Raw genomic sequence first — 12885 nt, forward strand, 5'->3', positions numbered from 1 at the left:
TGGGTGTGTCACGTTTTTTGTTCACATTAGATTTGATTTACACAAAAATGTCCACTAGTTGTCAGCAACGAACTTCGTGTCTTCAGCAGTTGCACGGACAGATTATGTAATTGTACAGAAGCGTTGTCCTAAACGACAGTACTGTACTGTATACAGCCGGCGCTGGTGGTCGCTCGTTTCACAATGCGCGAACGTCGCGCTTGGGAGGAGTTGCAGTTGGAACGTAACGCTCGCTCGGTCGTATGTAAGCGAAGTGTTGCTCGTGTTGCTTTCAGTGACTGCTCGGAATGCTGGACTTCATCCGTTTTACTGTCCGACTGAATACGTTGATATCAGGTGTCTACATAAAACGCCGTGTCGTTTGACAGCATCGAAGCCATTCGGAGGTATGATGACCTACGGTGAATATAAATGTTTGGAAGACTCTCTCGAGAGAGAGAGAGACACGTGGGAGTTTGTAAAAGAACGTCCGTAATTACCACACGGACATAAACGTGCAGCAGGAGTTAGGGAAATACACTTGAACAAAATCCTTGCGCACAGTGAGGCGACCCTTCTATAGACTATACAGTCAAAGTGACAGTGGAAAATTGACACTGCGAAAAGATGAAAGATAAATTTATTATACTTTCCGTGAAAAAGAAGTCATCGTAATTCGCAAAAGATGAAGCCAGTGACAACATGAGCAGTTTGAACACTTCAGTGATTCTTTCCCCGTACCACAGGAGGGAGACCGCATACCATTCACATTGAGAATTAACTACTGAAGGTTGTCGTACTTCGCCTCAAATAAAAAAGATACTCTTAAAACCCAGGAGAACCCACATTGTCAAATATGACACCTATAAATTCTGCTTCTCAAATGCCACCCTTAAATCCCAAAGGGCCAAATTTGCCCCTAATCCTAAATTAGGATTAAAGCATTGAATATTTGAATAAACATATATTTTGGTGCTCAGTGAACATATAGCAGTCATTTAATGTAGAATTCGTCATTTTCCAAAGAAGAAAAGGCTCCTTGGGTTCTCCAGTGTTAAATTGTTGCATCGTAATACATTCGGATATTGTGAAGATTGTACTTCATTTCAGTTCCGTGGTTCAATTTAAAAAGTGAACTAATATAGTCACGACACGGAGTGAAGTATTTCCTGATTTTATTTTTGTGATTATATCTCAATTGCATTAAAAAATGCCAAAATTTACTACAGTATCTGAAAAAAAATCACCTCACAACATAAAATCACAAATTTACTAGTATCTGAAGAAATTAGCACACCACATTTAAAAAATATATATCAAAATAACTTAACTGGCTGATAAAATTGACAATCTCATCTGAAGATTGCTGTCAAAATAAACAAAACTTGGAGAGTTACACATTGTGTATTTAAAACAAACACATTTTAGCCTTTACTGCTGTAGCTTAATGCTACACTAACACCAATGCATGATGGGAAACACATCTAACCCAAGAAGCAACTGATATTTGCACACAAACAGTGCAGCATCACATCGAAGACGTTCAATATAACAGTATTCATAGCCATACATTCTTTATCCTCTGCAGTGAGCTGAGAGGAGTTGAGCAGTCTAAAAAACTTGCCGGACTAGAGAGGGAGAGAAAAAAAAACGAGAGCCAATTCGGAACCAGCGCAATTAAAAAAAAAACTGGAAAAGTTAACTTGCATCTCTGATTTTAAAAAAAAAACGGCATGCACAGCCGCTAGCTTGTTTTATGTTGAGAGGGAAGAAATTTCATCTGTGCTGTATGGTACACAAACAGCACATTTGACAATAAAGTTGTATCCAATCCAATCCTAACTCGACTGTTGACCAAAGAACAAGTGACATGTGTACGTGCCGTAGCAATGGAAACAGCCGAAAGCATCACAAGATGCAGGTGGAAACTTCCTTATTTAATAACCCGTGTCTTCTCGAAAGTCCTCACCCAAAAGAAACGTGACTCAGAATTGGCACTCACGTCGTCTGGCATCTAAATTTACACACCAAATAATGCCCTACTTATTCAGGGATGACTTAAACTTCATCTTTATGCAAATTAAATCACAGCTGGAATTTGAAACACGCAGAGGTGAATGGGTTTTTTCTTTTTTTTTTGAGGGGGCGGTGGGTGTTTCATTCAAGGATCATGCTACGCTACATTTTCACCACATGGTGTCTGGCACTGAGGACGACGAGGAGGTGTTGGTGGTTTTGTTACGTTTCAGTGACTAATCCGTCTGCAGTTTGGTTTGAAGAAGTCAGCCAAGTGGATCAATCAGACCTGCAGCATCATGCTTATTATCATATTTTATCTGTTGTACAGATTCTATTGTCGCAGCAACAACAAAAATCTGCTGGAATAAAGGCTGGGGAAAGTCACCCAGACCATCCAAGAGTTGTCTTGGTTTATTTCTTGGCACAAAGATTCGGTCAAAGCACTTTTGTCAAACTGAAGCTCCTTCATCTCACTTCAGCATAGGTCCTTGATACCAAAATGCCACAAGATGGTGCAAAAAAGACGTTTGTCTGAATGAAGCTCCCCAACTCACTTCAACATAGTTCCTAAGAACAAAAATGCCACAACATGGTACCATTTCCACTAGTATCAGTTCCTCAACTCACTTCCGCATAGTTCCTTGGCAGCAAGATGCTTAGGTAAAAGAAAAACCTTTGACACCACTCACACGTGTGGTAGCAAATATTTTCAAGTGACATAATGCTGTGCAATTTAAACAAACGACGTTTCAACAAAGCATTCGTTGTAGGGTGTTATGCAGTCACATTTTTGTTGTTGAAATAGTTACACCACTTATCAGGTCAATCACTACATAGCAAAGAATTGGCAAGTAGCTCTGCTAGAGTAATTAAAAAAAAACACAAGACCCATCAGCTATGACACGCAAGCAATTTATCTACTATAAATGTGAAAGTTAATTTAAGTAAATTTGAGCGTAATTCGTGAGGTCATTCCCGTATGTGTTTTTAATGACAATGGCATACGAGTTAGTTAAAGTGCTGCTACGCTCCATAAATTGGAAATGTGTGATGAAAATATTGATTAGCTTCGATCACATGAGCTCGAATGGTTTCAAATGGTGAAGAAGCCCTGAGAGACATGGCGGAAACAACAAGGCTGAAGAGGTTGCTGTTGAACAGGGGTGGCCAATACGTCGATCACTATCGACCATTAGCTCCCAAGGCGATCGCGAGGGGTGTCAAGGAAAATAAAACCCCAAAACATTTGTGTGTCTGTGTGCGTGTTATTAATATGATATATTTTTGTGTTGGTGCATCTGCACCCTTAGCATCCTATCAGTCTAACTTTCACAAAAAGTATTTTAAAAATAAAATCAATAAGCAGGTCACCTTTGACCTACAATGCAGCGTGACCTGCATAACAGGAAGTTGTTCCTGCATAACAGTATATCTTTTCTTTTCTCATTCAGAGCTTGTTTCGTGTACAATTCACCAAGAGCACTTGCAAAGAATGGGAATCTGAAGTGCAGGGAGAAGCATTTTAAAACGGTACACGTGAGCTACGATCGCAAAAGTGTGTCCCATGCCTCAGCATCAGGTCTCTACTAAGGTAAGCAGTGATTTGCTTTTCACAAACTCAGAAACTTTTGTGTCAACTTTATTTTTCTGTTTCGTTCATCTTAGGTGCTGTTATGGCTATTGCTCATCAGGGCATGTGTGTGTAAGTGTGTCTGTGTGCTCCCGTGTGCGACAACGGGTCGATCGCAGGACGTTGGTTGATCGAAAAGTAGATCTTTGGTCAAAAAAGGTTGGGCACCCGTGCTGTTGAACATAACCAACCGACTGGTTTATAGACAAATCAAGTATTTTGTACACTGAGAACATCAAGATTATTCCTTTACCCAATTGAGTACATGGAAATAAAAGCTATTGAAAGTTTTTTTTTTAACACTACTCCTCAGTCACAAATGCAGCTCTTTAGTGTGACAATGTTAAACAAGGCGACGTTTTCGCGATCCTTTCGCATGCTAATTAGCTCTTTAGCACTAATTTAGCGGCATCGCGAGTAGTACTCCGAGCTAGCAAGTTTCAGGGACGACACTTGAGGGAAAACAATCTCCGAAACAGATTCCTAAATAGTAAATACCTCTCAACACATACAGATTTACAACCATTGCTTTCGAATGTGTACAGAAAGGGAATATAACACAGGAGAACCAGTTAAAACGACCACGGTCAGGGTTTCGGCAGCGACTCATTGTTTGACGAAACACGACGTCTGCTACCCACAATGCATTGCGATCACCAGATGGCGATTTTAAACATAATTACCCTTTACGTGGAAAAACATGAATGATCATGTTTCAATTCAAGAAATGTTATAACCCCCCGCCCCCTTTTTTTAACCTTTATGACATGCCCTGAAACTTTTACTGCGGGCAAAACAGTAAATATCAGTGTAACATTTAGCTTAAAATAAAAAAACGAGACAAGTTTTAGTCAATAAAAGGAAATGTATGATCAGAAGCTACTGTGACAAAAAGCATTATGTCATATTTCTCCCATTCGTGTCTATTATGCGCCGTTCTTTCGCACTTCCGAGGTGTGGCGATTCTCCTGTCTGGTTTTCTGACACAGCCACCCACGTTTATTGTCAGCTGGAAATATGTTCGCAACCACCAAAGAGCGGTGATTTGCGGAACCCCATTGAAATCCGTTTGGAGTCGTATGTCACGGTTTGATTTTTAAATTGACTTGCGTCGTGGATGCGGTAGTGCCAGTGACGTTTGCGCGGCTATTTTTTTTTTCACCAATTAAAATTCTAAAACGTCGACGTTCAGCTGCTGCCATTCTACTCTAGTCGGGACGGGTGTGTACACGGGAGAGAATATGACCCTTGTGACACTTGGAGTCACTTTCTCTAAAAGCCAAAGACCAAGTCTGACACATTGGACTGCTGATTGATTTGCATTTGACATTCAGCAGTCATGTCAAAACAGCATTACCACCTTAAAAAACATCCCCAAATTGAGGGGTTGCATGCTCCAAGCAAGCCAGGAGAAGCATATCCATGCTTTTATCTCCAGTCGTATTGATTAGTGTACCAGTCTTCTTTCTGGAGTGTCTCAGAAAGAGCATCAAATAGCTGCAGCTCATTCAGAACGCTGTAGCCCGGTTTCTGACCAGAACAAAGTGATCGGCACATATTACTCCAGTCCAAAAGGATTTACACCGGCTCCCAGATTTTTAAAACCTGCTACTGGCCTATTAATTACAGAATGGTTTGGGTCCTGAATTCATGAAAGAAATGCTACTGGGATATACACCCAGTAGGGCTTTGAGGTCTGCAGACTCGGGTCAATTAGTGGAGCCCAGAGTTCAAAGTAAACACGGTGAAGCAGCATTTGGCTGTTATGCTGCACGCAAATGGAATAAACTGCTAACAGAAAAATCGGCCTCAAGAGTAACTCCAAAATCACGTGCTTGCACTGTACATTCTGTTAGTAATCTCAGTCATCTTATTTTGTTACTTTGCTTTTAAAACGTCTCAAATTCTTCTGTTTGTAAATGTTGTACTTTTCATTATGTGAAGTTACTTTGTATATGAAATGCGGGACATAAATAAAGCTGCCTGGCCTTATGCATTGTTTGCACAATCCCCTTAAATATCGGGTAAACGACAGAGTCAATTCAGATGTACTGCACATAAAAGTTTCACAAAAGTTATACACAAATACAGTCTGTAAGGTTTTTCAGTTCCTGAAGATGAAATGCAAATATTGTACTTCAAAGTTAGAGTACAACTGAACTGTGCTTCAAAATTGTACTGGGGTGGGTGAAAGAAAGACTATGCATAACTATAAGCTTAATTCTAAAATGTCTGATTTTATTTCATGTTTTAAATGTGCATTTTATTTTTACTTTATTCAGTAATTTGTTTTTTTTTTGTACCTCTAGAAGGAGAAAATGTACTTGCAATTGAATTGTACAGCTTCAAGGTTCAATTTCTTGATTTGTTTTTTCATTGCCCTTTTTTTCTCCTCTCTCTCTGTTTTATTAATTGGCCTTTTGTGACGTGACGAAAAGGTTGAGGAAATATCGGACTTTCCCGTAAGTGACGCAACTGCTACTGTGGTGTCAGCAGCCACGCCTTTGCAGGTGGCTCGTGTATAAATGCACCGGCAGAGCATCCATGTGTTGCATTGTCAAACGCCACGCAGAAGTGCACGCGACCTTATTTTGTCGACCCGGGGCGTAGTCCGACTTTGGATAAGTCATGTCGTCGCAGAGGTACCCCATCAGCATCCGTTTAACCGGAGTGATGGAGAAGGACAAGAAAAAAGTAAGGCACCTGTTTTTCTCGTCTGACTTTGAATCTTTTGGAAACAAAAGTTGTAACGTGCGGCGGTTTTCCTCCTCTAGATGTACATCACCTCGGTACTTTGGTCAGACGAGGAAGAGATTGTCATCTACAGGACCGTTGAGGACTTCAAGAAAATGCACGTACGTGGAAAACACCTCTCTCTCATGATGTCATCGCATTTCACGCTTCCGTCGCTAAATGTGCCACGTTGTCTCGTTTGAACAGAAGCAGATCAAAAAAGCGTTCCCCGGCATGAAGAAATCAGAAAGAATTGTGCCTAAATTTAAAGGTATTCACTCATCCCATTCATTCAGCCTTGGTGTAGGTAATTAAGAGCCTAACCCGAGTGTCACGTATGCTTGCAGTCACAAAGAAAGCCAAAGCGGGGCAGAAGAATGGCACCTCGAAGTCCTTGAATTACCTTAAGCCCTTGCAGAGGTACTGCAATGAATTGCTGAGCTGCGATCCGAAGGTCAACCAGTCGGTGCACCTCATCCAGTTTCTCCACCCTAAAAATGAGGAACTGCAGGCCGAGTACTCCAAGAACGGGTATGTTTGTTTGTCGCATTGACACATAAAAACGCACACGAGGCTGAGCAAAAAGAAGTCACGCTACATTTTTAACATTTGAGGTTTTGAGCCATTCAATCAGAAAGACAAAATGATTGCGAAGAGCCGTCGCTGCCAAATTCAATGCAGGTTAAAAGTCCAGGTGCGCTATTGTTTTGTTTTGTTTTTTTGATTGAAAAGACGCACGTGAATCGAATCGAGCCAAATGAAATTCCGCTTTCAAGTCCAACCGCCCTCGAATCATTTCGCACCTAAACGTATTGAAAAACGTACAAAGTGTCTTTTGTGGGGAGATGCACGCGCATACAAATTTGTTGGGATGAAATATACATCTTTACCCAAAAATTTAAGAGCTAAAAAAATATTTGGTAGCACGCAAAAGAATTACTGCCTAAATGCAGTGCAGTAGTAATAAACTTAAAAGCTACAATGCATTTCCATTGAATCACAATTTTGGAGTATTGTTTTTTTTCTGCCTACTAAAAATAAGCACAGTTACTCAAATTCAATTCCTCTTTCCAGCACAGCTAAAAACACGACATTTCAAGCGCTAGACAAAATTCCAAGCGCTCACCGGAGTGCAAAGCGTGTCAAGTGAAACGGTGCATAATTACAGGCAATGCTTACACGCCTTAGTTGACAAGTTTAGCGCAGCTTTGCCCGAGGCCTGTTTCCTGCAGTCCATTTTTTTTTCTCGATGCAATGCCAGTTGGCTACGAACCAAAAGGCGGAGAACATACTGAACTGGATGACAGCCAAGCCCAGGGCACATATCGACAAACAAGCATTCACTCCTATAGGCAATTTCAAGTCTTCACTGAACTTATACCAGTCATGTTTTTGGGCCTGGTTCTGCACCATATTTAAATCCACTTTTCCTTTCCCCTCCCCCTCAGTGTCATAATCATGCCCCCCGAAACCCAAGCCCAACAAGAACAAATTTACAGCCAGGGTGGCAATGTGACCCAGCCCTTCAGCACGGAGACTTACAGGTGTGTGGCCCCCTACGAGACTAAAGACACCAAGAACAAGCCGTTCAAAGTGGTCTTGAATGAAAAAGTCGACGTGCTCATCAAGGACAAAGCAGGTGAGCAAAGCAGCTTTGTCAACTTCGGACCAAAAACGGAATAGTATCCAGTTCTGATGTTTAGCCTCCGTTGGCTGGTTTCAGGCTGGTGGCTCGTGGAGAATGACGACAAGTGCTTGGCCTGGTTTCCTGCTCCGTACCTGGAGAGGACGGACGATGAACCGGAAGAGGACAATATTGATGGACTTCCCGAAAGAGGTAAAAATACATAACCACCACCAACCACTGGAGACATTTAGCTCTTTTTCTCAAATGTGTTGAATACATCACTTAGTTTGACTCTCTGTCGCCATTAGGGTTGTTTTACACCGTAACCAAGAGCTACAAATCCACCAAAGACGATGAAATAACAGTGAGCATCGGTGCCTCGGTGGAAGTCCTGCAGAAGTCGGAAAACGGCTGGTGGCTCATCAGGTATTCGAAACCTTGAACCTCTCTGATTGAGAATATCAAGAGCGTTAAAAGTTTTCTTCCATTGTACGAATGGATAGCACCGTGATTTGAGTGCTCTTGGAACCATTGACACGAGGGGTGGAGACTGTCACTGTACTCAAAGATAAAATCGCTTTTGAAACTTTTAGACTTTGCGGTCTCTTTTGGTCCTTATAAGGTGCCCCTTTCTTTATTAGAGGACTGGGATGTTAGGGTTAGAACAGGATACGATTAGGGTTTAAGGTTATCATGCTACCTGTAACTTAGTTACACCTCATGGCACTGACAAAGTACAGACATTCAGTGGGGTGCTACCCTCAAAGGTCCTGCTTTTGTACACCTGACACAAGACTTCTAGGACTTGGAAACGTACCCCTATCCCACTGGGCCATGAACTGCGTTACCTTAGGGCAAGCGTGTCAAACTCATTTTTTGTCGCGGGCCACTTGGGAGTTACGGCTTCCCTCGGAGGGCCGATGCAAAATCTCAACGTTATTTATTACCCATGACAATTTTACATTCTGGTATAGATTTCAGCAAGGATCATGAAAAATGACGCACATGACACCGCGGGCCACATAAAATGACGTGGCGGGCCGGATCTGGCCCCAGGGCCTTGACTTTGACACTTGTGCCTTAGGGTCTAAAAATTGCTTACGAAATACCAGGTCCATACATTGGTGAAAATTGATTCTACCTTCAATGAGACGAGGGCTAAAATGGCTTGTCATTGGGATGGCACTGCTTTTAGACACCAGACACTAGACTTTTATGTCTTGGGAACACACCTGCACCCACAATGGTTATTTCTGACAGTGGAGGGACTTTGTTCGATCTTTCAAGATTTTAACTCAATCTTTGGCTTTCCACAGATACCAAGGCAAGGCTGGCTACATCCCCAGCATGTACCTGAAGCCCCCAAGCTACGGCCATGTGGGAGGAGGCCGCCACGGGCACAACAGTCCCATCTTTCTGTCCCCCTCCAACTTGACAGTGCAGCCACAGTCAATAACCCGCTCTCAAGACAACCTCCAGGAAATGAACACTGCCAGGCCCGCCGCATCCAATCTCCTCCGACCCCTGACCAGGCAATTGTCTAGATCCGCCGAAGTCCTAAATCAACCTCCGTCGACTGTGCCCGCCTCCAAGCCGCCCCCCATCTCACTTCCCAAGCCGCGACCTATCCCACCTCCAAAGCGTGCCCCATCGCCCAATCCAGGATACGCCCCACCTCCGAATACACAACGTGCCTCATCGCCCAATCCAGGATACCCCCCACCTCCGAATACACAACGTGCCTCACCGCCCAATCCAGGATACCCCCCACCTCCGAATACACAACGTGCCTCACCGCCCAATCCAGGATACCCCCCACCTCCGAATACACAAGGTGCCTCACCGCCCAATCCAGGATACCCCCCACCTCCGAATACACAACGTGCCTCACCGCCCAATCCAGGATACCCCCCACCTCCGAATACACAACGTGCCCCATCGCCCAAACCAGGATACGCCCCACCTCCGAATGCAAGTTACGTCCCTACGCCCATCATCATGGTGAAGAATGACTCCGAGAGCGATGTCCCTTCTAGCCAGACCGGGGACAGCGAGACAGAGTTCACAAGCGACAGCGACTTCAGCAGCGACGAATTCAGCTTGTCCTCGGCAAGCATGATCGACAGCATGAGCATGAGCACCGACGACTACCGCCTTCACAGCCGCACCCCTCCGCCGCCGAGCAGGAACACGCTGAGTCCGCAAAGTGCAAACGGTGGAAGAATGACGCCCGCCATCTCCGACCCAAACATCTTCAAGAGCGTCTCAGCGCCCAAGGTGCCGCCCAGGCCGCAGACTAATGAGATTCTCAGCCGTTGCACAACCATCACCCGCAAGAATGCAAACAGAGCTGCCAGCCCGACGCAGACTACCATACAAACACGGTAGAAAGAAGCCCATGTCGGACGATTGAGATCAGACATTTACAATGCAGCAGGATGTGTTCAACTGCAAATGGCACAAAGTCACACCAACACGACTTCTCCAAAAAAACCTGTTTAAATGTATATAGATAGCGGTGTTTATACTAGAAAGATTGCTACCACCTTTCTAGCTAATTACCAACGTATATTTTCCAAAACCTTTAACATGGAGCTCATTCATACATGTACCCAAGGATATTGTGCTTGGTAAGAATGTTAGAAATCGACGACGGGTGTGGTGTGGTTAGTTTTCTTTGAACCAAATAAAAACATGGTGAACAAACTGCGCAGTGTCGTAACGTGACTTGAACAAAGACAGCAATGGCATACCACAGGGACGAACTGATTCGGAAAGTTTCTGCATTCCAGTCTTCAATGGTGAAACTAAGTCCCTTTCATCGTGGATACTGAAGGCGGAATTTCCACCACACTACTTGACCAATAATCAAATACCTTGGCGGACTTCCGGGGTGCTCGTTGATAAGATATTTATTTGTCCCGCATTGGGGAAATTTACAGTCTACAGCAGCAAGATTGGGCTCAGGAATGACCACATGCACACGTCTATCGAGTCAGTAACACAGAAAAGTATTTAATCCCTAACAAACATAGATCGAGCCAATTATTCTAAACAGAGCTCTGGGTCATCAATTTCTAACCACGAGGGTGGCGAGGCAGAGTGACAAAGACGCCTTTCCCTTGACCCCCCTTTCATACAATTCCCCAAAAAGGGTGTGTCTCTCTTTGTGTGTGTGTGTGTGCGTGTGCGTGCGTGTGTGTGTTCAGGCATAGTCAAGTGGTCTGCAAGGACAGTCCAGGTGCTATCAACGGCATCTATCAGATTAGGTGTGAATTGTCCTTCGATGGTGAATCTTCCTTTGATGTGGATATGGTCTTCCACATTTGGCCATCTTTTGTTGTTGGAAGTGGCCGTCCTGCTGTGGGGGCCTTTTTAACTCATTCAATCCCAAAGACGTTTTTAAACGTCTTTTCAGATTTGGTCCAGAATTGGCTGTTACTGAATGAGTTTTAAGTGCCAATTGTGATCTCCAGTACAAGGGTTAGGCCGGCGTCCCCCCTTGCTTGTGGCACCTTGACACCCCCTCTTCCTCAATCACACCCAAATGCAGTCTCTCATTTACACTCAGAAAAACATCATTATTTGCAGTCACTCATTCCAAACCTTCACCCGAATCATCTATAACCACGAAACAAAAGCAAGTATTTTGTCACTGTATGAAAAACCGCAATACAGCAATATGAAAGCCTATACTGTGAATGAAAATCCCTTCAGTACAGATCTCACGCCAGCTGAACAAAAATGGGCTATATGAACCACTACACTACCAGTGCTAACATCATTTCCTTGATATTTGTTTGTGAACCTTTCACCTTGGCAGTTGTCTGAATGTCAGCTGGATGAAACACTACTCACAATGGCTCCACTATTATAGTCCCTAATGTTGCACTGTGACCCCTTTTGCCCAATCGCACGGCAGCCGCACGATGTGAACCACGACGTTACCAACGGCCTGATTACATTTCCTGACATTGTGCCGTGAAATCTTTTCACCCAATTCCATTTACGCCGGACAAAGGTAAGAAATGCAAACCATTTACACAAACGATGGCTCCATTATTATATCATTTTTCCTGACATTTCATTGTGAACCTTGGGACCCAATCCGACACCAGTTGCGCATGGGTTAGATATGTGAATCATTACACTATCAATGCTCCCACTATCATTATATTACATTAACAGTTTTCCTTCATAGTGTGCTGTGCAGATTTTCACTCAACCCTTTGCCAGCTGCAGCATGGCCAGCAATGTGAACCATTACTCTATGAATGATTCCATGATTCTTAGTTTTTGTGGCATTGGATTATGAACCTTTTCACTCAGCCCTACACCAGCTATCTAAAAATATGTGAACGACAACCTTAACGTTGGTCCTACTATTACTACAACTGTATATTATTTTTCCTTATACGGTTTTCGAACGTCTCTGTTATCAGCCAAAATGTATTTCGACCAGAAAATGTGACATTTTTACACCTCGCATTACAGTATGACCTAAAACCCGTTTTCGACCAAACTGAGGAAACACGATTACGCCACTCGACTCCTCTCAGCTTCCTCGTGTAACGTCCATTGTGAGCAGACGTGTTGGTTGTGATTTACGCAAATCTGACTGTATTTTAGTTATTTCTACATAATGTATTAGCCCCTAATCATGGGCTAATAAAATAGTTTGGGATTTCGAACAACCTAAAAGCGGTAGGTTGTGAACCTTTTTACCTAATCCTATAGATAAAATGTTAGGTACTGCATTTTTAGTGGCCCATTATCATTCTTACACTTCTATATATATTGACACTGATATTGTGTTGTGTTATGAATCTTTTCACTCAATCTCACACAAGTTGCACAAAGCACAGATATATGAACCACTGTACACCTGCTGGCGCAG

At 43.2% G+C, this 12885-nt stretch overlaps 1 protein-coding gene across 1 annotated transcript; it reads left to right on the forward strand.

Annotated features, from left to right (window-relative positions):
* Positions 1-5919: 5919 nt before the first annotated feature.
* Positions 5920-10695, forward strand: noxo1a (NADPH oxidase organizer 1a). The gene is made up of 8 exons (XM_086132800.1): positions 5920-6322; positions 6403-6483; positions 6569-6632; positions 6709-6892; positions 7810-8000; positions 8085-8198; positions 8297-8414; positions 9305-10695. Exons 1-8 carry the CDS (start codon positions 6257-6259, stop codon positions 10374-10376), a joined length of 1890 nt encoding a protein of 629 aa, XP_085988926.1. The 5' UTR covers positions 5920-6256; the 3' UTR covers positions 10377-10695.
* The last annotated feature ends 2190 nt before the right edge of the window (positions 10696-12885 follow it).

The sequence above is a fragment of the Hippocampus guttulatus genome, chromosome 16, assembly GCF_054856545.1.
Source record: "Hippocampus guttulatus isolate MCC_2025c chromosome 16, RoL_Hgut_1.0, whole genome shotgun sequence".
In the NCBI taxonomy this organism is placed as follows: Eukaryota; Metazoa; Chordata; class Actinopteri; order Syngnathiformes; family Syngnathidae; genus Hippocampus; species Hippocampus guttulatus.

Excerpts from the sequence above, each read along its gene's own strand:
- noxo1a (XM_086132800.1), top strand. The coding sequence starts at position 6,257 with ATGTCGTCGCAGAGGTACCCCATCAGCATCCGTTTAACCGGAGTGATG. Across the intron at positions 6,484-6,568 it reads AGGACTTCAAGAAAATGCAC|AAGCAGATCAAAAAAGCGTT; the intron begins GTACGTGGAAAA and ends TCGTTTGAACAG. Across the intron at positions 8,001-8,084 it reads GCTCATCAAGGACAAAGCAG|GCTGGTGGCTCGTGGAGAAT; the intron begins GTGAGCAAAGCA and ends GGCTGGTTTCAG.